General features: G+C 32.9%; 3 protein-coding genes across 3 annotated transcripts; 1 reads left to right on the top strand and 2 right to left on the bottom strand.

Moving 5' to 3' along the window:
• The first annotated feature begins 1,778 nt into the window (after positions 1 to 1,778).
• Positions 1,779 to 13,096, top strand: LOC137812824 (uncharacterized). The gene is made up of 22 exons (XM_068615046.1): positions 1,779 to 2,948; positions 4,160 to 4,275; positions 4,412 to 4,620; positions 5,082 to 5,201; positions 5,510 to 5,638; positions 5,730 to 5,855; positions 7,293 to 7,345; positions 7,434 to 7,533; positions 7,626 to 7,743; positions 7,861 to 8,070; positions 8,174 to 8,504; positions 9,055 to 9,148; positions 9,385 to 9,493; positions 9,663 to 9,934; positions 10,041 to 10,168; positions 10,321 to 10,555; positions 11,131 to 11,319; positions 11,406 to 11,695; positions 11,770 to 11,950; positions 12,019 to 12,261; positions 12,462 to 12,547; positions 12,676 to 13,096. The coding sequence occupies exons 1-22, from the start codon at positions 2,122 to 2,124 to the stop codon at positions 12,821 to 12,823; spliced, it is 4,314 nt and encodes a 1,437-aa protein (XP_068471147.1). The 5' UTR covers positions 1,779 to 2,121; the 3' UTR covers positions 12,824 to 13,096.
• A 649-nt stretch (positions 13,097 to 13,745) lies between these two features.
• LOC137812825 (AP-4 complex subunit sigma-like) lies at positions 13,746 to 15,642 on the bottom strand. The gene is made up of 4 exons (XM_068615047.1): positions 15,428 to 15,642; positions 15,008 to 15,094; positions 14,747 to 14,815; positions 13,746 to 14,623 (listed from the first exon to the last, which is right to left on the bottom strand). Exons 1-4 carry the CDS (start codon positions 15,566 to 15,568, stop codon positions 14,489 to 14,491), a joined length of 432 nt encoding a protein of 143 aa, XP_068471148.1. The 5' UTR covers positions 15,569 to 15,642; the 3' UTR covers positions 13,746 to 14,488.
• Positions 15,643 to 18,464: 2,822 nt separating this feature from the next.
• On the bottom strand, positions 18,465 to 22,429 carry LOC137812812 (ATP-dependent 6-phosphofructokinase 3-like). Its single transcript, XM_068615029.1, has 13 exons — positions 22,053 to 22,429; positions 21,856 to 21,902; positions 21,690 to 21,729; positions 21,198 to 21,260; positions 20,984 to 21,121; positions 20,648 to 20,806; positions 20,511 to 20,564; positions 20,300 to 20,368; positions 20,047 to 20,176; positions 19,665 to 19,930; positions 19,222 to 19,270; positions 18,944 to 19,098; positions 18,465 to 18,836 (listed from the first exon to the last, which is right to left on the bottom strand). Exons 1-13 carry the CDS (start codon positions 22,152 to 22,154, stop codon positions 18,693 to 18,695), a joined length of 1,416 nt encoding a protein of 471 aa, XP_068471130.1. The 5' UTR covers positions 22,155 to 22,429; the 3' UTR covers positions 18,465 to 18,692.
• Between the last annotated feature and the right edge of the window lie 3,272 nt (positions 22,430 to 25,701).

The raw sequence follows: 25,701 nt of genomic DNA on the forward strand, positions 1-25,701 counted from the left end.
TTCTTTACGTGTAATATAAAATTTTGTAAAAACAAAACAAAATTATCTATAAAAGACTTTTAAGATCGTGTTATATATATATATATTATTTTTTTATATCAAAATGTGGTATGAAATATCTTTATGATGTATTTCGATACTGTTAATATAGTCATACATTTAAGGTCAAAGATAATTTATATATTCATTCCTCCTCTATTGAGATGTCTTTTAAAGACAAAATCGTAACGGAACACCAATTTTTAAAGCGAACAATATTTAAATGTGGTGATTAACCATAACAAATATGATGCAATTAATCATGTATTTTCGTTAATTTTATTGTAACTATTAATCCACTCGTACTTGTAGAAAGCATCATAAGAAACACACAGAAGAAAAACAAAATAAATTTTGGAGGGTGACCCAACAAATTATAAACGGAAAAAATAACGAAATTGGTGATATTTGAAGTCTAAATCCATTTTGAATTTGTGATAGAAAAAGAAATTTCGGTGCCTAATACTTAATTAGTGTGTGAAATAAGACGTGAAACAATATAATGCCTTTCTTGCTTTTATTTTCCTTCCTACAACCAAAATATTTAATAGAGTCGTGCAAGACAAAAATTGAAGTTGATGTATAAATCATAAAAGACACAAAAATATATTTTTTTAATAAAAATTCTATTATTATGAAATTTAATCTCAAGTGACACATCAACAAGTAACACCTGTTATTATATGAAAACAATTATCAAACACAACAATATTTTATTCAATTAAAATTTATTTTTTTAATCACGTTTTATAATAGGAAAGAGGTACTCGGTGTACTTCTAGAAAAACAAGAAAAGAAAATAATGATATATAAATAATTTATGTTGTTTTTTTTAATTCAAAATATAATTAAGAATAAATTATAAGAAATAAAAGCACTATTGTCTTTGAAAAAAAGAATGATAAATAATTTTTTTAATATAACAAATACTTTATTAATGCCTAATATTTGGTATAACTCCCTCTAACTATCACATGGTAAGAATTTGACGTCTAACAAACTTGTTTGTACACTGATTTTTTTTTGGAAGAAAGTAATATGTTTTATGGGCTGGGCTGGGCTGGGCTGGTGGTTTGAGATGGGACTCTTTCTTCCTACACCTCCATACCTTCTTCTGCCACCCCATACTAAATGTAAAAATACCGTTTTCTCCTTTTTTGTGCCACCTCCATACATAATCCGGAAGCTGTTTCTGAATCTGGAAGTGTTCTTGAGATTTATAAAATCCAAAACTCTTTTTTGCATTTGAAATAAGCCTATAGATTATGTAATCCGAATATATTTCGGATTACATAATCCGAAAGTCAATCTCATATTTAGAAAAGACTTCCGAATTATGTAATCCGGAAACTAATTACTCCTCTTAAAAAAAGGTTTCCGGATTACATAATCCAAAAGCTAATTTTATGTATAGAAAAGACTTCCGGATTATGTAAGCCAGAAGCTAATAACAAAAGGCTTCCAGATTACATAATTCAGAAGCTAATTCTGGATCTAGAAAAGGACTTTCTGGATTATGTAATCCAGAATATTAATAAAGGGTATTTTTAGAATATAAAAAATATATGGGGGTGACACAAGAAGATATGGAGGTGCAGGAAGAAGCAGCCTTGAGATGGAGTGTGAGCCCAATTGATGAATGAGGATCTGGTAACGTGAGAAAGAAGAAAAGTGAGTGAAGCGGTGAAGAGAGAAGAGAAAGAAGAGAAGAGAAAAGAAAAGAATAGAAGAAGAAAGGCACGTGCCGTACGTGCGTGTTGTTGCCCCCAGTGTATGTAGGTAGCAGCCACCTGTTGAGTTCAGGCGCACCCCTTCGTCCGTTTCCACGTTACTCACTTTCTTTCTCTTTCTTTTTATCTCTTTCCCTGCACTAACTTAACTTCCACTGCTACATTTTCTTCATACCTTCTTTTTTTGTTCCTCAACAATAATAATATTATAATATTATTGTCTCACTGTTTTCTTCTTCAGCGTTCATCGTTGCAATTCACCGTTTCATCGAAACCCCAAACCCTATTGTATTCCCTTTGGAATCGATTTCAACACCTTAAAGCTCTCAGTGATGAGTTTGCCTCCTTTTTAATGGCTTACACTCTTCACAAACCTCTTTCACACCTAACCACCTTTTCAATACTGTTATACTTCACTTTCTCTTTCGCTTCCCAGAACTCGCACCATGGATTCTCGATCCTCGATTCCGACTTCGACGCGCTATACGGCGACTACACGCCTCCGTCGCCGCCGCCGCCGTCGCTGCCTCACCCGCCCTCGCTCACGTGCCAGGAGGGTCTAAACGGGACGGGCACGCTCGCCACCACGTGCGATCTCAATTCGAGTCTGCTTTTCGATGGTGACGTGTACATAGAAGGGAACGGGAGCTTGAACATACTTCCCGGCGTGAATTTGACTTGCCCCGTGCTGGGGTGCGCGATTTTGATAAACGTGAGTGGCGAATTTAGTTTGCAGAGTGGTGCTGTTATGGTGGCAGGGACGGTGCTGGTGGCGTCGCGCAACGCGAGCCTGTTCGGCGGTTCGGTGATAAACGTGACCGGGCTGGCCGGGGCGCCGCCGGCGCAGACGAGTGGGACGCCATCGGGGACGCAAGGGGCGGGAGGAGGGCACGGCGGGAGAGGCGCCACGTGTGTTTCGGATAATACGAAGCTTCCGGATGATGTTTGGGGTGGGGATGCGTACTCGTGGTCTTCGCTGGATAAGCCGTGGAGTTATGGGAGTAAGGGTGGGACGACTAGTAAGGAGGAGAAGTATGGAGGGGAAGGAGGAGGGAGGATTAAGCTTGATGTTGTTGATTCCATTGATGTGTCTGGGGATCTCTTGGCAAATGGAGGAGATGGTGGGATCAAAGGTGGAGGAGGTTCCGGTGGCAGCATTTTTATTAAAGCTCATAGAATGTAATGTATCGTGTCAGCCTCTAAATCTTGATTTTGCATTTTTAATTGGGTTTTATGATAACATCTCAGAAACTTTGCTCTTTAAGGAGCCGAATGACATTGTGGTTTACATAGCTTACCTTATCTAGTGAGATAAGTTTTTTTTGTGTTGTTTGTAGTATTGTGCTTGGTAGTCAGTATGCCGTAAGTTAGGAATGATTGTGGTAGATAGAAGGTTGAGGTTGCATGAAATGTAGAAAAACGGTAAGAATTTAAGCTTTGGAGGTTTGAGCATGTGTGAAGAATATTCGTAGAATCTCTCAATTAGGGGATCAAATGCTGGGTAGCCTAATCATCAGAGACATAGGAAGTTAGGAAAAACTATTATGAAGGATTTATAGGTTAATGACTTAGTTATAGACATCATATGTGATAGAGTATTATGGTGTTGATTGATCAGTGTAGCTGATCTCAGATAATGGGAAAGGTTTGGTTGTTGTTGTTGGTAGTCAGTGTCATTGTGACAGTCAGTACGTGATCTCATTATCGTAGACTCGTAGTATACTTTGTAACTCTTATTTATTTTTTCGGAAATACATGTAAATGAGATTAGTGGAGTCTCTTTATTTTTTAATGTTTATTTTTTTGTGGTTTGGAATGCTAAAGAATGTTTGCGGAGTGGTGCAGTTATAGTTGAGATTGCATGAATGGTAGAAAAAATGGTAAAATTTCAGCAATTAGTTGTGAAGATTTGTAGAATCCCCAATTATGGGAATAGGTTAGATGCAGGCAGTGTAATCACTAGAAGCAGAGAAGTCTAAGAAAAACTATAGGCAAAAGTATTAAAAAGGATCTAAGGGACAATGATCTGTCTATACTCTATAGACGTGAGATAGAATGTTATGTTGTTGATTGATTTGTGTGGCACGTCTCACCTAATGGGAAAAGGCTTGTTGTTGTTGTTGTTAGCAGTTGTTGTCACTGTTATTAGTACATGATCTCAATTGTGGAGTCTTTTTGTTTTACTGCTTTGTATTCTTGTTGTTGGTGTGGAATTTTAAAGAATGTTTTCAGAGTGATTGCATGCAATTGAGTAGTTTTCGATGTGCAAAAACTTAGCAAATGTTTCACCACTTTCATGAGGTTCAATTATTCTCTATTTCTATTTAATTTCAGGTTGCTTGATCTAAATCATATAGTTTGTAACTATTCATGTCTTCTGCCAAGTGCAGGACTGGAACTGGCACAATCAGTGCCACTGGAGGTGGTGGGTTTGCTGGCGGTGGAGGAGGACGAGTGTCAATTAATGTTTTCAGCAGACATGACAATACAAAATTCTTCATTCATGGTGTGCTATGATGATTAGTGTTTTAAAAACAATACTCTTGTCCTATTTCAATTTAGAGAAAACCCTCAAAATTGTTTTGATTTCAGATAAGTAAGTACACACATACATATATGAAGCTTGTTCTGTTTTTTTGCAGGAGGTATTAGTCTTGGATGTTCTGACAACGCAGGTGCTGCAGGGACGTACTATGATGCTGTTCCTCGGAGTCTTACCATTTGCAATCATAATTTGTCTACTCAAACTGATACTCTTCTGTTAGAGTTTCCTAAAGTGCCTCTTTGGACAAATGTTTATGTCCAGAATCAGGCAAAAGCATTATTTCCGTTATATTGGAGTCGTGTTCAGGTGATTCAAATACTGATCTCTCTGCCAAATGGAATAACTTATTAATATTAGGAAAAAGAAGAAGACACATTTTCAGGTAGAAGAGTAACATAAATAAGATGAAAAAACACTTTGTAAACATATTCAGAAGAATATCTGGCCATTAATTAGTTATTGTTGGTACTTTAAATACAGTTTAAGTTACTTGATTTTGGATGACTACGTATTGCCTTTTTTTCTTGGTCAATGTTTTTATGACTTCTCTGTTGGGTTGGGTGATAAAATATATTTTGAAATAATTACCAGAAACTGATAGACAACGGACAAAGCCTATTTCATATATTTAGTTAATATTGTAACTTTAAAAGGAAGTTACATTGCTTCATTTCAAGAGCTGTTATTGGGTTTTTAATGCAATCTTTTTCGTAATCGCATTTAAGAGTTTGAAGGATATCCAAAATACCATTTTTATTAACTTGCAGGTTGGTGGACTAATTCGTTTGACCTTTGGTGCTGTTTTAAGCTTTGGGCTTGCTCATTATGGTTCATCAGAGTTTGAGTTAATGGCGGAAGAGCTTCTGATGAGTGACTCTGTAGTCAAGGCAAGTAGAACTACAAAAGGCCTCTTTCTCTTGGAACAGTTGTATTTTTTTCATTTGGGTTCAGTTCAGGTGCTTTCACAAGCTACTCGATTCCATTTTTGACTTGCTAGGTGCAAACTAAGAACTTCCAATAGAGTTTACTATTCATTTCCTCTTTTCCACTTTTTTTTCTTTCAAAAATCATATCTTACGAACTAAATCTGAAAGTTGTCAGTTTAGTATTTATATATGGGATGGTTTATTTGAAGAGACTAATAATGTGTTCCCATTCATGATCTTTTGACCTTTCCTTTTGTTTTTTAAATTAGATATATGGAGCTCTTCGTATGTCTGTCAAGATTCATCTGATGTTGAATTCCAAGATGTATATAGATGCCAATGGTGATCCAATTGTTGCAACATCCTTACTTGAAGCTAGCAACTTGGTTGTTCTCAAGGTTGTCATCCTATTGTATTTTTTCTCATTTCCAGCGCAACTTTAATTTGCATTGCTTACTCTGAGATGCTAAATCATGTGGCGGTTATCAGGAGTCATCTGTTATTCATTCTAATGCAAATTTGGGAGTTCATGGACAAGGATATTTGAACTTGTCTGGAGCTGGAAACTTGATTGAAGCGCAACATCTGATTTTGTCATTGTTTTATAGTATAAATGTAAGTTAAAGTCTTGTGTGCTCATATTGCTCTTTATGACACTTAATTGTTTCTTTAGAAGCATTTCAACTGTTTTTGAAGAATGTTCATCTTTCTCTTTGTTGCGATGATAGTTGTGCTCACTTGATGTCTAATCTTGGATAGTCATATCATATGGTTTGTTTTGATGGATTTTCTTTTAGGAAAGCTTTGGTAGTGTTAAAAGTTCCATTTGTTGTGCCGTTTTATATTATGAATTTAAACTGACAGTTAAAGACAAATGAATTGTTAAGCAATGGACATGGATTTAGCATGTCAGTAAGGGTTTATAAACCTGAATCCTGATGGGTTGAACGTTTAAGGTAGGATACTTAATGTTCTAATTGGGTGGGGTTGTTCAAAAGTATTTGAACTAAATCAAATTGATATTGAACTTAATTGGACTGCATAAAAAAAACTGAATTGTTTAAAACAAAAACTGCACTGAATTGTACTATTAATTTGGATTTTAAAAACTGAATTACTCATAAATAGAACTTCTTGAACTAAAGGGAACTATAACTTATGATGTTGGAAAAGATACTTCAAAATAAGATAGTTACTGGTAATAACTCCAACAATTCATATAGTTCATGCAATTTATAGTAGTTCAAATTAGTTTAATTCATTCAATGATGTAGTTCAGTTTAATTCATTTTTTTAAACCATTATACAATTTAATTCAGTTCTCTCAAACCACTTTTAAAGTTTAGTTCAATTTTGCAATAGTTCAGTTCAATTCATGCATTTTGCCCACCCCTAATTGGGTATTGCAAATTTAGGCTGAAGATTTTAAGCAATAAATTAGGTTTTAATGATATCTGATTAGGCTTAGAAATTTAGGAGATTGAAGGTTTAAGTTGGGTTATTTTGTGTGCAAATGGTTCACTGATAATTGGTTAACACCAAACCTGGCTATTTGGGTGCTGCAAAGTGTGCCCTGTAAATTTGGTTTAGTGTTGAATAGGTCTAGTGCACAATAAGAGATTAAAAGTTGTAAATTTAATTTAGACTAAAATTCTATTTGAGGCTTTGTTTCTCTGATACAAAGTTCGGATAATTATGTCAGTTTAGTTAATCATATTGTATAATATTTTTTTTCTATTCCATTTGATGTTGAAATTTGGTGGTTTTAAGCTATTGGAAGAATCCACTATATCACTAACCTATTAAATTTTCATATTTAGCATCTAAAGGGCAAAGAATATTGAATTTAATAAATATGTATTAAAGAAATCTCTGCCCTTTCTCACATCACATACAACAATTACCATGGATGACTTAAATATTGTATTGTTCCTTGTATATTTGTGACTTGGGATTTTGAAATTTTTAAAATTGATTTAGTGACCTATGAACTGTGTGGCTGTATTATTATATCTGTGCTAATTCATTAACCATCATATTTGAAACGAAAAGGTTGGGCCTGGATCTGTTTTAAGAGGACCTTTAGAGGCTTCCGGTGATAACATGTAAGTTTATGCAATGCACGATAAGAAAGCTTTGGCACAAATTTCTGTATTTGGTTGACTATTTTATTCTGTGACTGTTAAATGGCAGGAGTCCACAACTCTACTGTGAAGTTGAAAATTGTCCTGTGGAATTGCTTCATCCACCTGAAGACTGTAATGTGAATTCGTCACTGGCTTTCACACTTCAGGTTTTTCTTTAGACCCCATAAAAGCTGAAATTCTTATATTGGTCAGATCTCTTTCTATAAAGGATAATAGTTGTCATGGGTTTCTACTGCAGATATGTCGGGTTGAGGATGTTATTGTTGAAGGCATCATAACAGGTTCTGTTGTGCACTTTCACTGGATTAGAAATGTAGATATTTCTTATTCAGGAGTAATCAGTGTGTCTGGGCTGGGTATGGTTATTTCCTCTAAATACTTTACTCCGTACTGAATTTCATACATCACTTGGTAGCTTGCATTATGTTATGATGGCTTATTAAATTTTTATTTTTATTTCAACCCGTTTGCAGGCTGTACTGGTGGATTAGGTAGGGGAAGATATATTGTAAATGGAATTGGTGGTGGAGGTGGACATGGAGGGTATGGTGGGGATGGATATTACAATGGAAATTTCATTGAAGGTGGTTCCACTTACGGGGATGTTGATTTGCCATGTGAACTTGGCAGTGGCAGTGGAAATAGTAGTTTAGCCGGTGCAACTGCAGGTGGTGGCATCATTGGTAAGATTTAATTAAAATTTAGTTATGACCACAATTATTGTTACTCAGCGTTTTTAGGTGAAAGAAAGGGTGATTTTGTGTAATTATTTATTTTCTTTGACAGTGATGGGTTCACTGGAGCACTTAATGTCAAGTTTGACTTTGAACGGCTCTCTTAGAGCTGATGGAGAGAGCTTTGGAGATGACACAAGAGGGAAGGATGGTGGGATTACTTCAAGCATTGGTCCTGGTGGTGGTTCTGGTGGAACTGTTCTTTTGTTTGTTCAGACTCTGGTACTTGGTGACTCTTCTATAATCTCAACTGCTGGCGGACAAGGTGGTCCTAGTGGTGGTGGGGGTGGAGGTGGTGGAAGGGTTCACTTTCATTGGTCTAATATTCCAGTTGGAGATGAATATGTTCCTTTAGCTAGTGTAAAGGGGAGCATTATTACTGGGTTGGTATTATAGCAAAGTATACTTATATCTACTGCATTTGTTTTAAGCAGCTGTGACTGAAGATTTGTTTGTTTGCCCTAGTTCATGCATTATTTGATTCTTAGAGCTAGAAGCAGGTTCATGACTATTGAATTAGTGTTGTGAATATCATTGCTGGGTGTGGTATTGAATACAATTTATTTTGGCTTATGGCTTGTTCGACTAAGCCAACAGGTCTGTAACTGGAGTCATTTTCTAATGCTACTCTCTGTAGATAAATTGATGTATACTTGGATATGTTACCCAAAGGAGAAACTGGGATTTTTCTTTTTGGTAGGGGATGTGGCTGTAAATTTGAAATCATAAAATTACATCATTGTCTGCTGTTGCTCCTCAATTTGACTTGCAAGGATTATCTGTTCTAATTTAGAAGTTATGCTTTGATTTTCATACCTTCCAACTCTTTTGGGTTGTTTTTGGCTAGTGTAAGTCATGGGCATGTGCATTCATATGTGCTTAAAGTATCATCTTTCTGGACCCTTTTGGTTGAGTTTTTATTTCTCATTACAGAGGAGGATTTGGTGGTGGTCAGGGCCTTCCTGGAAAAAAAGGATCTATCAGTGGAACTGCTTGTCCGAGAGGGCTTTATGGTATCTTCTGTGAGGTACATGAACAATCATCCTTTGCAATTTTCAGTAATTATTTGTGTAGTTGGAATGGGATTTAAAGACTTAGGTGGCTTGACATCATGAACTGTAGTTCTTTGTAATTGTTTTCTGTTACTCACAGAACTTTTTTATCATTAAATCTGTCAATTCCTGTCTCATAATTGAAATGAAATTTCAAAGATCAACTTCTCAGTTGCTTTGTCTTGGTTGCTTGCATTTAACTGTGTTGCAGGAATGCCCTGTTGGTACATATAAAAATCTCACTGGATCTGACCGGGCTCTTTGTCATGACTGCCCGTCTCATGAGCTTCCACATCGTGCCATTTATATACCTGTTCGAGGTATTTTTAATAATAAGTTTGCTTTCATCACACCTTAAGGGAAGTGTAAAGGCTAACTTATTTACCTGTGTGCTTTTAGTTAGAAGGTTTCCTAGTAATCTCATTTTAGTATGATAAAATTTATTGCATAAACATCAATTGATTTGATTTCCCATTTCCTTTTTAAAAGGTGGTGTGGCAGAGACTCCTTGTCCATACGAGTGCTTATCTGATAGATATCACATGCCAAACTGTTATACAGCTTTTGAAGAGTTGGTATACACTTTTGGTGGACCGTGGCTTTTTGGTCTTCTACTCTTAGGCCTTCTTGTCCTGCTTGCTATAGTTCTCAGTGTTGCACGAGTAAAATATGTAGCTGGGGATGATTTGCCAGCTGTTACACCTGCTCGAAATGACACTCGATTGAATCACTCTTTTCCTTTTCTGGAATCACTGAATGAGGTCCATAACCAACTTCTTCCTTGTGAATCTCATTGACGCTCACTACCTTTGGAACTCAGTTCGATGTTACAATAAAGTTTAACTTTGTGTTTCTGTCTTCTTTCAGATAATGGAAACAAACAGAAGTGAGGAATCTCAGAGTCATGTGCATCGGTTGTATTTCCAGGGTCCAAATACATTCAGTGAACCATGGCATCTACCTCATTGTCCTCCAGATCAAGTAAAAGCTATTGTGTATGCCTCTCTTTCATTAAAGTATAACTGATCCTTATTTAGTGTATATGTGTTTAGTATTTTAGTTTCAAACACCCCCTGCAAGAGGCTTTTAGTTCACGATATGCATTAAAATTGAGCTTTTTAACTATTAAGTATATCACTTATTGCAGATATGAAGATGCCTTCAATAGATTTGTGGATGACATTAATAGTTTAGCTACTTATCACTGGTGGGAAGGGTCTATTTATAGTCTCCTTTGCATCATTGCATACCCCCTTGCTTGGTCATGGCTCCAAAGGTGTCGGAGAAAGAAATTACAGAAAATTCGAGAATTTGTTCGATCGGAGTATGATCATGCATGCTTGCGTTCTTGTCGTTCACGAGCACTCTATGAAGGGCTGAAGGTACTTCATATTTAATTTTATGAATTTGTCCCTTACCTTAACTGGGGCTCTGAGGTCCTGGCATACTAAACTTATGTTGCAGGTCATTCATTATTGCCCTGGTGAACTTAATTTGCAATATGTTCACGTAATTTAAAATATCCGTAGGCTAAACATGGTGTCCTTTATACTTTAGTTGACCTGGTGATAGAACTTGATCAGAGTTTATAGACAGAAGCCGTCTGCCCCTGGATCTGTATCAATGAGATACAAGATCAGGGATGAGGGGAATGTGGATACGTTATATTACAAAACTCTTGTAGCCTTCTAGGTATTCAAGTCTTTGAGAGGCCAGAGCTTCCTCTACCAAATTCCACTCCAAAACCAAAACACTCCCCACTGTCATTGTCCTCCTACTAATGGTTCCAATTAACTACTGTTTGATGCATGTTTTGGGGGGATCTAAAACTTGTTTTCTTTGATGGACATATTTGATTCTTCTGTTGTTTTTACTTTATTATATCTGTCAAATGCAGGGATTTTCATTTATTAGAAATTAGAATCATTCAATGGTTAGTTACTCTGTCATGATACAGGTGGCTGCAACATCTGATCTGATGCTGGCATATCTGGACTTCTTTCTTGGCGGGGATGAGAAAAGACCCGAACTGCCTCCTCACCTTTATCAAAGATTTCCTATGTCTATAGTTTTTGGAGGAGATGGAAGTTACACGAGTCCTTTCTCTCTTCTTAGTGATAATATTCTAACTAGCATCATGAGTCAGGTTTGCTCAACATAGAATTTAGCCTTTTTGTGAAATCCTGAGTGTTTATTTTATTGGCTGATTATTATGTTTTTTCTGCTCTCTAGTCTGTTCCACCAACTATATGGTATCGATTAGTGGCCGGTCTTAATGCTCAATTACGCCTGGTTCGCCGCGGACATCTAAAAATAACTTTTGGCCCTGTTATCAGCTGGATTGATGCATATGCTAACCCTAAGTTGGCTACATATGGGGTACGTATTGATCTTGCATGGCTTCAGCCTACAGCATCTGGATATTGCCAATTTGGAATTGTCGTATATGCTACCGAGAATGAAAGCATGTCCTCATCATGCGAAGGTTATGACGATTCAAGAATTACTGAGAAGCAGACATGGTAATGCTGTAACATATTATTTGTCTTGTTGATAATTTTATGAAACTTTCTAAGAAATGCTTTGTTATGTGCAGTTTACTTTCAAGTCCCAGAACCCCCGTGCATCGCATGACAAGCAATGAACACCTGATGATGCCTAGAAGGATGTCTGGTGGGATATTGCATGCTAAAAGCCTAAGAACACTTAAAGAGAAGAAAACTGTGTACTATCCGTTTGCTTTTATCATTTATAATACAAAGCCCGTTGGTCATCAGGTATTAAAATATTTTCCTTGTCAACTGTATGTTATCCCTCGGACGTTTTCTAACTCATACTGTTGCAGGATCTAGTAGGTCTGGTTATCTCTATCCTTCTGCTGGGAGATTTTATCTTAGTGTTGCTTACCTTACTTCAAATGTACTCACTTTCGCTGTTGAGCTTCTTCTTAGTTTTATTTGTCCTCCCTCTCGGTGTCCTATTTCCATTTCCATCTGGAATCAGTGCTTTGTTTAGTCAGGGACCTAAGCGATCAGCTGGGCTTGCTCGACTCTATGCTTTGTGGAATCTAATGTCCCTAGTCAACGTTGTAAGTTCTGCTAAACTGTACTTGTTTCAAACTATTTTTAATGTGACGCAAGACATTATTGAATTATTTAGTTTACCTGCGTACTAAGATGTACCACATAGTTTTAGTTGTATTTCAATTTCATTTTTCAAAGTGGTATCAAATAGACTCCCAAGTATTTGTTTTCATCTTTGACAATAAATTGGGGTATCTTGAAACAGGTAGTTGCTTTCTTTTGTGGATTTATACATTATACAATTCATTCACACAACAAGCTTTCTACCATTCAATCCTGGAGTTTTAGTATGTAAGTAGCTTTTACCTTCTTTGCATTAACAATAAATTTAGCAGATATAGAAAATTGATGCCACAGATTTATTTTATGTCACTATTTGACAACCTTTTGCATATATGTGTTATGGTGGGCTATTCCAGGGATGAAAGTGAATGGTGGATACTTCCTTCTGGTCTGGCCCTCTGTAAAATTATTCAAGCGCGCCTTGTTGATTGTCATGTGGCCAACCAGGAAATACAAGATCCCTCGTTGTATAGCAGTGACACTAACGTATTCTGGAATTCTTGAAAGTTTTACCTTTGATCTCTTTATTTTGCTTTCCTTTTGTATTTATTAAAGTGTAAAGTTTAATTGGGTGGGAGCAGTCACTAAGTGGCACTGTGTAAAGTTTATAAACGTTAGGGGAAGGTTCAGTAAAATGTGCCGTGTGGAGTCGGTTGATTATATTGTTTGTTTACTATAGTTGTCCAATTGAGATAAGAATTCAAGGCTCAGCCCTTCTGTAAAGGTTGGCGATTCTGTCAAAATATGCATCTGACGTATACTGACTGATTTTTTTTATCTTTGTTATCACATTTTAGTTATACACAGGCTGTGGAAATTTACAGATGGTATTGTAGATTAACATTCTAGCTCGCAAACAAGTTTATGGACAATCCCGCCTACAAAAGCAGTTTATTAGGAGAAGCGGAAATGATGAGAAACAAGGAAAACATAATCGCAGCATAGAGCAAGAGTCACTATCGTTGTGCATCATCCACATCAAAGACGCTTTTCCAAATCAGTTAAGATCTATCAAGTTTCTTAATGTTTACAAATTTACTAATACAAAAAGTGTATTTCTAACACCACTTTTAAAATATGATCACATAAGTACAGGGTGAGAATGACAGATGATTTGTAGTTAGCATAGTCTTTAAAAATACAATTCGTCATGATTTACGTAAAGTATTCTCTATATACAAAAATGTCACAACCTTGTGGAAAACATTTTGCGGTCATGAGGGAATATAAATCATCAAATACACATGCACATTTTGTTTTGGTCAAGCAAACTCCAAATGTCTCTCTCTCTCTCTCTATATATATATATATATATTTATTTATATATGTATATGTATGTATATATGTATATTATGATAAATGATATGAACAGACTGCAAAAAGAAGTCTGGCTACTTTACACATCACATAAATATGTATAATAATTGAGGCAAACCATTTGTTCGAGGTTGATTTATTTAGTAAAACGAGTAAAAGTTCAAGCTTGAATTTATCTTCTATAAACATATGAAACTTAAACTGCAAATACAAGTATTTCTTCCTCTATCCCTTGTGCTTAGTGATATAACATTTAGTAGGCATCACTAGAGAAAGACAGGTAACAGGAAAACAGTTTGATCTGACTTTCGACCAGCATAAGCAAGAAGCAACTTCTGAATTGATCATTGTGCTACCTTAGGAAATAGCCATCCCAAAAAGCAGAAAAAAAACCTTCTGTGACATTTATAATTTCAACTAAAACGTAGTTTCCACGAAATCTTCAATATATAAAATAAAAGTGAAGTGTTGAACCGCAGTATCAAGGGATTGGCTTCTTTGACCTCAAGTTGGCGTATTTCTTAGATAACCACATGTTACAGATCAACTGGTCGAACAGGTCTTTAAGGACCGATGATGAGATTTATTGCTTATGCTATTAGGAGAATTGATTACACTAAGTACCATGAAAGTGTTTTTGACCCTTTGGGAACATAATCAATGGTCGATTCAATACAATCAAGGAGGGAGAAAAACTAAAATGAAAGAAAACCTTTGCTATTTTTTTAATAAAAAAGATTGGAGATTAACTGTTGTAATTCACTTTATTGTACACGTAAAATAATTGCAGAGAGAACCAATATTAATATAAAAAAATATAAAAAATTACCAGAAGTGCTTCTTTTGTTTCTCTTACGAACTTTTATCCACAAGTTGAATTGGAGTCAGGATATTTGATTTGCTTGTCTCCACAATGCAACCATTCATGACCATTTCCTCCAACATAAAATGAACCTTTTCTAAATGAAACATGATATCTAGCTCACACTGCAAATTTAAGTGCAGCCATGAAATGTGTTAGCTAAAATCAGGAAAAGGAATGAAGAAAATACATTTGGAAAGTATGGCAGGGAGAGAAAAACATAAAACTGCAATCACAACGGTACTTACCACATTGCCAAAGTGTCGATCCATGGTTTCGACCAAAAGATGTATAAACTCCAAAATAGCAAGCTCGTTCTGCAAAATTATCCACCCAAGGTAGAAAAAACAATCTAGTAGAAGCAGGTTTCAAATGATATAATATTTATCCACCAAAATTGTTATACGTTTTAACTTTGTTGAAGCCACGAGCACTTGTGAGGAAAGCACTTCTTTAACCTTGTTTAAATCAATTCAGAATGAGAAACACTAATAAATAATTTGATTTACCTCGTCATTATCGACTCCAACCAGGAAAAACAGAGATGCATAGCGTCTATACACAATTTTATAGTTGCGATGCTCAACAAATGAACACTGTCCATTACGAAAATGCATCAGCTACAACTACGTAAATCAATTACCAGTGAACAACAACAATAATCAATCAATCAAAATCTTTATATTAATATATCAAAATTAAGCTAACAAACCATTGGAAGTAACTAATCAGAATAAATAATACATACAGTAATGCAAACATGATTTGTGGTTAATTGACATCCATTACATTGCCAATTGAAGCAATTCTAAAAACTAAGAAAATTGTAACAGGAATTGTCATCTTGTTACATTACTCTTTAGTTAGTTACATGTGATGTTATGATCAATGAAAACGCAGAAAAGAGAGAAAGAAACACATAAACATGCCTGGTAATCACTACGGGCGAGGCATTTGCGAACAATTTCGCCTTCTAGGGTTCGTCTTTCTTCGAGAGTGAGGTACTCATAATACTGTGCAAGACGAGTCTGTCCTTGCTTGTTCACCATTAACACGAATCTGATTCCCATTCGATCGATCCTTCACGAACAGACTCACCTAATGCATTAATCTTTCTCTCTTTTTTTTTGTGACAATATTAATATATGCTTCAACTTCAATTCAGAAAGTAATTTAAATATAATAATTTTATCCTAATAAAGACATTGGTCAAGTAATTAATCTCTATGTATGGCATTTATTTATTATTTTTTAATAATATATTATAAATACATGACGTAAATTTATCTGAAAAAATTGTTTTACAACTTGAATTTTGGTCAACAATAGCCATAACAAAATTTATATTTAAGATTTCATATTCTACTTTTCCTAAATCAATTGTAGTTGGTCAAGAAACTTAACTAGATAATTGATTTTATTTAATCAAAATCTTTAGTTATAATTTTATGTACAATAAAAAAGTTATGAGAAGGTCACTTGATGCTATCTGTTCACACACTCATTTAACAATCAATAATATTTCAAAGTTTATGTAATATTTGTTAAATTACTTTTTGTCACATCAGTCTCACTCTATGAGGTTCGGGCACGCCTCTCTTAAATGATGTGTCTGTATCGAACACACATGTCAGACACTGACACTCGTAAGATACATATCAATAAAGCTCTCAATTCAAAAAGTATTTGTTGGAGACAATTCTAACACGGTTATAACACAATTCTAAAAATGAGAAATACATTAATTTTCTGACTTATTGTATAAATTTTTATTATGATTATAAAAATAAGTAACAAATCATTTTGAATTAGTCATAAAAAAACATCTTTCTGCTCCAAAAAAAATTGAGACATACTTGTGCACATAATTTTTGTCAATTTATATAATTCATAATTATATAATATATAGATTTGTATCTCCGAATCCTACATTTTAAAGATTATACGTATCTTCTTCATGTTTGTATCTGTGTCGTATTAAAAAAATACCGAGTATAAAAAAACCTTTTTAGTTATCAGAATCAACACATTTTTAATTCAAATCAGAATATTTCTCATGAAACATGGTAGTCTAAATTGAAAAAAGATAAACTTTTTTTCCAACCACGTTTTGTTAAGAAAAAAAATAAAAAATTACTAAATTATAGGAGTTAGTTTGAATGTTTGCAACGAAAAAATTGTGTTAATGTTAAGAAGTAGGTCAACTAACATAAAATCGAACTTTGACTCGATTAAAAGCCTCATATTCAAGTTACCACTTGTCTAATTGAGGATGAAATTAGGTAAACGTAAATCCTCTTAATAAGCCTATTTTCTCTACCTTGACTAGAACAACATCCTTTCGGTTGAAAATTTATGAGAGAAAAATAACTTAATTAAAAAGGTAAGAAAATATTATTAATGGTTTTCTTTTTTGACTGGTCTACTTAGTTTTGCAAAATCTGAATTTCACATTTTACTAAAGGCTTGTTCGGTTAAGTGAATGAAATTGATTTTAAGCTATTAAATATAATCGAAACGTGCAAAAAAATAATAATTGGAAGTTAAGGAAATTGATTTCTTAAGTCTCGAACAAAGGCCTAGAGCTATCTAGGATGAGAGAGATGATATGAACAAGCTTACGAATTCAATTGAGACACTAAAAGAAGAAAAGTGATTTGAGAGAAAAAATATAGCAATAGTTAAAATGAAAAAGGGTTAAAAATATTTTTTTCTTATATTATAATACAATTTATTGTAAGTTGATGGATCTAACCCGATGGAATATAACAAATGATTTATCTTCCTACTTTCAACTCATCATAGTCTTATTGGCCCACGCCTGAGACTGGGGGCATGTAAGGTCATGAGCGTGGTCCGATGATTGGTCATTTATGGGTTGTTTTCTGATTTGTGTATCTAACTTTATGAGGTAGTACAACTCAAGGGATCTCGATCAATTAGCTTTAATTACTCAATTAAGACAAAATTATGACCAGAGGCAGATTACAACTCGATTTATATATACCAGATTACGTTTTACAGAAAGGATCATCTAATACACAAAATAGGGAGTACTTCCAACCCATATATTTTATGCTCTTAGCTCTTACTGACTTGAACGTCGAAGTATCTTTTGCAAGTAGAGTTCCACAGAATTTAACCTACCTAACTACATGCTTTGGTTAAGAGACCATCTTGACTAGAACATCTATGAAAGTTATTTCAATAGTTTATTTACTACAAATATTCAAGAGATATAAAATTTAGATTAAAAATAAAATTTTGCATAAAAATGTAGAAACGAAAATATATTTAGTTTAATAAAAAACAATTAACTTTGATAGAAAAAACAAAGGTAATGATGTAAAGAAAACTCAGTCTAGAACGTCTTGATGATGATGATTCATCTAGTTGAACTATGAACATGCATTCAATTCTTGTGGAAGTTGGTTTCTGTATTTGTTATCAGTTTACACGGTTTCTAATATCTAGAAGTCCCATACCTTTGACCATAGGTCAAATATACTCTTAGTCCACACCACCCACCAAAATAATTATAAAATAAAGACCATTGAGTCCCTTTTCAACCCAGTTGATAGATGCACTGCATGTTCAGCGATTCAACGTTGAAGCATTCAACGTACGCGTATATGAACTAGTTGTGAAAATAACCAACACATTCGTTCGGACTTAGGATATAAATCCATTCATTTAAAGTTCTTTGAAGTAAAATTCCTACGAAAACACCTAGAAAATAAAATAAATCCAATTAATAGGTGTAATAATTTGACATTTTGCACTCATTCGTTACAGGAATTATTCATGTAATGGGTAATTTTTATTTTATTTGAAAACTCAAAGTTAACTCTAATTACAGTAGCGCGAGCAAAGAGTTATGAAAATTCGGTTCCAGAATTAAAATAAATAAAAAAAAGCTTTTAAGTAATCTAATAAGTACAATCTTACAATGCATAATAATAATAATAATAAGAAAGAGATACTCAATTATATACTAATTAATTACAATGCATAATAGAAGAATAATACGATGAATATCTTGGAGCTTTCCACAGCCATCTTTTGGACATGGAAGGGGAAAAAGATAGCTCAAAGATACACACTACTTACAATGCAAGACATGAAAGATAAAACGAATATAGTAACATAATGTACATAGGAAGGTGAAAAATGTTGCTGTTTTTCTGAGTGAAATTACTGCTCCCCGGTTGCTTCATCTTCCCTCTTTTCTTCACTGATAGTCTTGGCAATCGTAAAGCTGGGTTGATTTGTTGAAGACAAAAGCCTAGCCCACATTCTATCAGTTATCACTACTTTGTTCTGGCCCTCGATGATTCTCTGCATTACAAGTTAATTCACCTAAGCATAACTTCAAAACTTGCTTCTTATAAATTCATCAAGTTCCAACAAATTAATCATATATATGCTGCAGAAGCAGAACTCACATAAAAGGGTATGTACGTTTGTCTTCCATTGACAAGCCCACTGGTAAAGCCAGTGTAACCGGCCATGGCTCCATGAACAGCACTTTGAGCGAGAAGTGTGCAGTACACGTTGTCAGAAGCATTGCTTGGAACAGCTCGGATCATATACGTTGGATCTGCAATACAGTTAAAATAATGTTTGGTATTTCCTCCTTTCAGTGTGCATGCATAAATATACTTGCACAACCACACATGCATATACACACCCATATAGCTATTTAGTTTTTATGTTTGCATACCTATATATTTCAGATTTATGTTCATTGTCTTCTGCCTGGAAAAATGTTCCTGCAAGATCAAACAATCAACATGCTTAACATAAGCGGTAGAGAACATCTTCATGGATAATTTTTCTTCAATTATAAAATAATTGTCTATGAGAAAGTAAAGCATGTTTTTGTCACAGCACAAATCCTTCAGCGATCATGTGTCCACCACGAGTCCTTCAAGACTGTCACTTTTTGAGATTCTCATAGACCAAGTGCAAATGGGAATAATTCTTTGGAACAACTTCTCCAAGGTTTCATAAAGAAATCATCAAATTGAAAACCAGAAACAGTGGACAACATTTTAAATTCATGAAGTGGACACTGAACTTTGTTTCAAACATTCTAAGCCAAACCAAAGTCTGAAATAAAGAAAAATCAAGAGGATAACACAGTCAAAAGTCACAAATCCACACCTTTATCTTTTGGGATATCCATAGGCCGACATCTTGAAGAAGTTTGTTGCCGGAAGCATCCTGCTTGTGCATGGATTGGATGCTCTCAGAAACAAGTTCCTGTCCTGCCCCTTCAGCAATCACAATAACCATGTGGCCATTTTCTTTCAGTCTTCTCTCTGCAAACTCAAAAAGTCCACCTGGACCTTCAAGGTGAAAGGGTGACTCTGGAATTAAGCAACAGTCTACATCCCTACTGGCCAGAGTAGCATACATTGCAATAAACCCTGCACCATCAATCCACAATAAAGCATATATGAAGGGAAGTTAGATTTTATAATTACATCAAGAAAAGAATTTACCATGGTCTATAATGTCCTATGTCATTCAACAAGAATCTTACCGCTATACCGGCCCATAAGCTTGACAACACCTATGCCATTTTCACCACTCTCAGCCTCAACATGTGCTGCATTTATAGCACGTTGAGCCTCCTCCACAGCTGTGTCAAAGCCGAAGGACTTATCAATAACCTATTCAGCAAGAGACAACATAAAACCATTTTACAAGTTAATGATGCTAATGGATTCTGAGCAATAACTGGAAGAGCTGCTATCCACCATATGGAATAGAAAGGTGGACAAAAAGATATATACCGGGATGTCATTATCTATGGTTTTAGGGATTCCTACTACTGCAACTTTCAGACGTCGCCTTCTAATTTCCTGCACGGATAATCAAGATGGTTGTTAATAAGTTGCTACTTTCATGAAATCAATTTCATTATCACAGATGTCAAATCTCAACATTGAAGTGTTTGTTTTGTGTAGGAAGCTCAGTTATCTTCATTATTGAAGTTATATATACCTCAAAAATCCTATCTGCACCCCTCTGAGTACCATCTCCTCCAATTATAAAAACCTGAAATTGCTCGAATTATTGGACTGATATTACTACATTCAAAGTGAAGTTATATGCTGTAATAGAGAGAATCAGAAACATACCTGATTAATTCCCCTATCTTGAATACTGTCAACTATCTTAGTGGTGTCATGTCCACCTCTTGATGAACCAAGGATAGTTCCCCCACGCTTATGTATATCATTCACGCTTTTAGGGGTTAGAGATATAGTATTGTGAGCATAGAAACCCTTGTATCCTCCCTTCAAATCACAGTATATTTTAGTTAACGAGACAAAATGAAAATCAAGCGATTAGAATTACTATAAATTTGTTCTATCATTGCGTTTGAATTTACACTCGTTGCCTTTCCAATCAACATTAGAAAATGAGTTTGTTTGGAAAATCATTAAAATGATTAGTCCGTAGGATCCACTTACATTGATTCCCAAAACTTTCTTCACACCATACATGTGATATAATGCACATACTATTTCCCTAATCACGGTGTTTAGCCCAGGACAAAGACCACCACATGTCACAATTGCAGCCTGAACATCATCTGCTTCGAAATACACCTGAAAATCCACCATCATACGGTCATAAACACAAAAATGGCACTCCAAAGATAAAGCCAAACACACCAACACATACTCTTTGACGAGGTCCTGCACGCCGAAAATGTATCCCTCTTGGACTATCTTTATTAGTTATTATCTGTCATGTAATTAAAAAGAAAAATTAGATAAAGTAATGCACTAGTTGTTAAATTGCAACAACCAACTTGTACCAGAACCTATCAGAAACTCGTGCTATCGTTTTCCAATTCAATCTAAACCAGTCAAACTCTATTACAAGATTGACAGAATAAATTCAATTTCAGTAATACATATTAATGTCCATTCCATATGGTTACTTTTTTTCTTCCTGTCAATAACTAGCATACGATGATGTTCCATATTCGGAGAAATCGTGAATTCATAACGACATCGGTTTAATTTATTATTAGTACAAGATTCCCGAGACAATCTAAATTCCGATTTCTATATTATGTTCGGAGCACGTCTGGTTAATGCATGATAAAATAATACAAAAAAGTTCTTCAGAGAGAACGAGAAGAAAAAAAAAATATTAATAAAATCTAACCTTCTGCGGAACACTATCATCAACGTGAACGAAGTACTGTCTGAGAAGTGGCAAGTAAATTAAAATTATGAGACAAAGTGAGCGTAAAAAGCATAATAAAAAGGCAAAAAATAAGAAGAAGAAAGAACGTAAATATTCCATAGATATATATATATATGAAACTTACTTGACAACTGAGTAAGCAGGATTATTCTGCAAAGGATTGGTATATGTCTGCGAAAGAGTTACAGAAAAATAATACATTAATTGAGTAATAAAGTTACAGAGAGATGAAGCGAAAGAGAAAAAAAGCTATGCGGCGGAGAAGAAGCAGGTTTGAATAGGGCGTAGGAGGAAGGTAAAAAGTGGTGAACGACGACGTACTGGAGTGTCGGGGATGTAATCAGCCAAATGTGGAACATCTTCCAAGACATAACCTGCGGTGCCTCTAACAATCTTAGGTTTTGAATTCGGCGAGGAACCCATGATGTTCTAACGTAACAGTGTGTAGAGAGGTTGTTGTGTTGTTGGGATTGAGGTAAGAGAAGAAAGCGATGCGTGGAATTAAGGTGTAACGAGTGGATCAGAGAAAGGTGGTGTTGTTTATTTATAGCAAAGGGTGCGGTGCTTCACCAATGCAAAAGAAGGAAGGAAGAAACGAGTGATAGTAATGTAACAGAAATATATAATAAAATAGGGAATGAATATAGAGAAGAGGGATTCCCCGAAACTGAGGGCAGCGTTTGGTTTGGTGTTGAATTAAATAGCAACTTGTGATTTCACGGTTAAAAAAGGAAAAAGAGAAAATAAAAGTTAAACACGTGGCACCAAAAGCCTTGACCCAGAGATGGAAGAAATAGTAAGAGTCCACCGCCACTATCATGTTTCCCAGAACCTGCCAACCATTCTTATTTGGAAACATAATCTTTTCACAATCTTTTATCTTTTAAATTATATAATAAATTTAGAAATAAATATATAATAAAAGATAAATTTAGAATCAAAAGATATAAAAAAATATTAAAATAAAAATATTGAAGGTTATAATCTAGTTAGTTGTATAAAAAATATGAATTCTTAATGAATCATTATCTTTTTATTTATCCAACTAATTAAAATAATATTTTAGAGTGATATTTAAATTAGTTTTTATTATTGATAAATAATTTATAAATTGATATCTAATTAGCTCTAATTAGATATCAATTTATAAATTATTTATCAATAATAAATATCAATAATTTTTTAATATTTAAAGAAAATATTTGATTTTATTAATATAGTAATTAATTTGTTTTTAAAATTAATTTATATTTAATGATTTTGTTAGTGTGTATTCTTTCCACACAACTGCTTATAATCACAACAAATATTCAGGCATATTACACAAATTTGGTTTTTTCACAAAATGAATGAAATATTTGTTGGAAAATTATAATTTTGAATAAATTTTTTCTTTACAAAAAATAGATCAATTATATACTATTTAGACAATTTTATAGTGTAGAGTGAAAAAATCTTACATAAAAATAGTATCATACTAATAGAATATTATTAATTTTGTTCTTATAACTTTGATTAAATATGAAATTAAATATTTGATAATTCTAACAATTTTTTTATATAAAATTATAATTTAAAAAAATAATACACTACTTGTGCAAAAATCCACATTCATATATCTATAATTTTTTCCTCTCTTTTAAAGTTGTATTACAGATATACACACCATAATGTTGTTCAAATATTAAACAATATTTCTGTAATACTTTTTAAATGATTATAAATAATTAATGTAAAAATATAAACTAATATTAAGTCAAATTTTACGGAATCTAAAAAGATTTCAATCTATAAAATAAAATATTAATAAAGATAAAATAAGAATAAATTTGTGTAAAAAAACAATTATAATGAGAAATCTCGATATATAAGTATAGATATTTAAAAAATTATATAAAATATAATTATTATTAATAATTTGTAAATTTTTAAAATTATATTGATATGAGATTAATAAAAATATTTAAAGAATTAAATATTTCAATTAATTATTATTAATATTTAATTCAAACTTTTTAATATCATTAAAAATGTAATGAAATATAATTATGAATAATAATGATTAATAATTATTTTAATATACTTGTAAAACAACAATAACTTTTTTTTATTATTTTCTTTTTTCTTTGTAAAAAACTTTATTGCTCTATCATCCATACAATTTTATTTTCGTTTTAATTATCATTTTTAGCTATGTCAATTGGGCATAGGCTAATTTTACGATCATTATTTTCATTCTCAAAATAAAAATTGTCTTAATTATTGTTTCTGAAACAAAAAATTATTCTCATTCTTATTTTTAAAATATATAAAAAAAAAAATTTCATTTTTATTTCATCAACTAATAATAGAGATGACAAACAGATCGAACCTTACTGACCCTCCGACCCTACTATCATTTATGCGAGACATGTTAACTTTTTAAACTCACCTGTTATTTGTTCGTCAAACTCGTTTTTAACACTTAAAAAAAAATATTGTTTTTTCAATTAAAATTAACTGTGATCAATGTTTTATATGACCGTGATCAACAACTACAATAAAATAAATAAATTTAAAATAAAATAATTAAAAAATAATCAATAAATAAATTTAAAATAAGATAATTAAAAAAAAATAGATCAGCCTACCAACCTCTTACTTTTTTATTTAATAATTATTATAATACACTGTCCAAACAAAATCACTTAAAAGAGAAAATTAAAAGTAAAAAAAAAAATTAAAATAATGATAATTACAATTTAGAAATGCATCTAACTTCAATTATTCATAACAATAAATTATTATAGTATAGTAAATGAATTTCTTTTATACAATTGAGTGATAAAATTACACTTATTAGAACTGATTAGGAAAAACATTTAAAGTTACCACATTTTGCAACGTGATTAAATGATAAATGTTACTTTGTCTTAAACTTGGTGCATGCATGTTGAAATAGAAGTCTCTTTTATTTAAGCTTTAAAACTATGTTAAGTGTTGATATGGTAGTTTATACCGTATATAATTATGTTAGTCAGGAAAACTTAAATTAATAACTTTAATTATTAATCTAAAATTAATAATTTTATTATTATTGTATATGAAAATTACTAATTTAATTATTATTAATTCAAAAATTGCAATTGACTATTATTATTAATTTACATTTATTATTAATAATAAATTCAGTATTAATTATAAAAATATTATTTAATGAACATTAAACAAATATATTACAATTATAAACAACACAATAAATATATTATTGATAAATGTATTATGCCATTATAAATTTATTGCTATCATTAAGTTTAATTAACTAATATTAATAAATATAATAATTTATTATAAATATTTTTGTTTTGAAGATTAAATGTATCATTCGTTATTTAAATTTACATAATTAATATTAATTAGTTGTATTTTTAGTATAATTTTCTTAAAAAAAACTATATAATTTATAATAAACTAAGTTATTAAAATTGTCTCTTTGAATCTGTTTTTAGTTGGTAGAGATAATTTTTGTATGTCCTCATATGATATTATAGTATTTGTATAAACAAATTTAGTGATACCATTTATAGTTTTATAAATGATGTTGAGAAGGTCGTAAATAATATCACAAAATTGAAAAGAAAAAAAAAAGTTGATGGAGATGTTGATTTAAAAATTGGTTCAACAGATTTTATTTTTACTACAATATTAAAAATAATTGTTTGGCTTAATTACCCTTTTAGCCTATATATTAAGTAGCAAAATTAAATTTCATCCCTATGTTTTTAAAATGTTCAATTTTTTAAAATGATTCAATGTGATATTTTTTGTTAGATTTTGTCCTCAACGATGTTAAGTGAGTTATTATTTTACACATAATTTCACTTGGAACACATAATTTGGCACACATGTACAATTTCACAAGCATAACTCTATGTTTTACCATCTATACTTGCAATTAGAACACATAATAAATTAATGAAAAATATAAAAG

This window comes from Phaseolus vulgaris, chromosome 2 (genome assembly GCF_000499845.2).
Source record: "Phaseolus vulgaris cultivar G19833 chromosome 2, P. vulgaris v2.0, whole genome shotgun sequence".
Taxonomy (NCBI): domain Eukaryota; kingdom Viridiplantae; phylum Streptophyta; class Magnoliopsida; order Fabales; family Fabaceae; genus Phaseolus; species Phaseolus vulgaris.

Excerpts from the sequence above, each read along its gene's own strand:
- LOC137812824 (XM_068615046.1), top strand. The coding sequence starts at position 2,122 with ATGGCTTACACTCTTCACAAACCTCTTTCACACCTAACCACCTTTTCA. Across the intron at positions 9,149-9,384 it reads TTTATGGTATCTTCTGTGAG|GAATGCCCTGTTGGTACATA; the intron begins GTACATGAACAA and ends ACTGTGTTGCAG. Across the intron at positions 11,951-12,018 it reads CAAAGCCCGTTGGTCATCAG|GATCTAGTAGGTCTGGTTAT; the intron begins GTATTAAAATAT and ends ATACTGTTGCAG.
- LOC137812825 (XM_068615047.1), bottom strand. The coding sequence starts at position 15,568 with ATGGGAATCAGATTCGTGTTAATGGTGAACAAGCAAGGACAGACTCGT. Across the intron at positions 14,816-15,007 it reads TTGGAGTCGATAATGACGAG|AACGAGCTTGCTATTTTGGA; the intron begins GTAAATCAAATT and ends ATAATTTTGCAG. Across the intron at positions 14,624-14,746 it reads ATCGACACTTTGGCAATGTG|TGTGAGCTAGATATCATGTT; the intron begins GTAAGTACCGTT and ends TTAAATTTGCAG.
- LOC137812812 (XM_068615029.1), bottom strand. The coding sequence starts at position 22,154 with ATGGGTTCCTCGCCGAATTCAAAACCTAAGATTGTTAGAGGCACCGCA. Across the intron at positions 21,903-22,052 it reads ATTACATCCCCGACACTCCA|ACATATACCAATCCTTTGCA; the intron begins GTACGTCGTCGT and ends ACTCTTTCGCAG. Across the intron at positions 19,271-19,664 it reads GGATATCCCAAAAGATAAAG|GAACATTTTTCCAGGCAGAA; the intron begins GTGTGGATTTGT and ends TTGATCTTGCAG.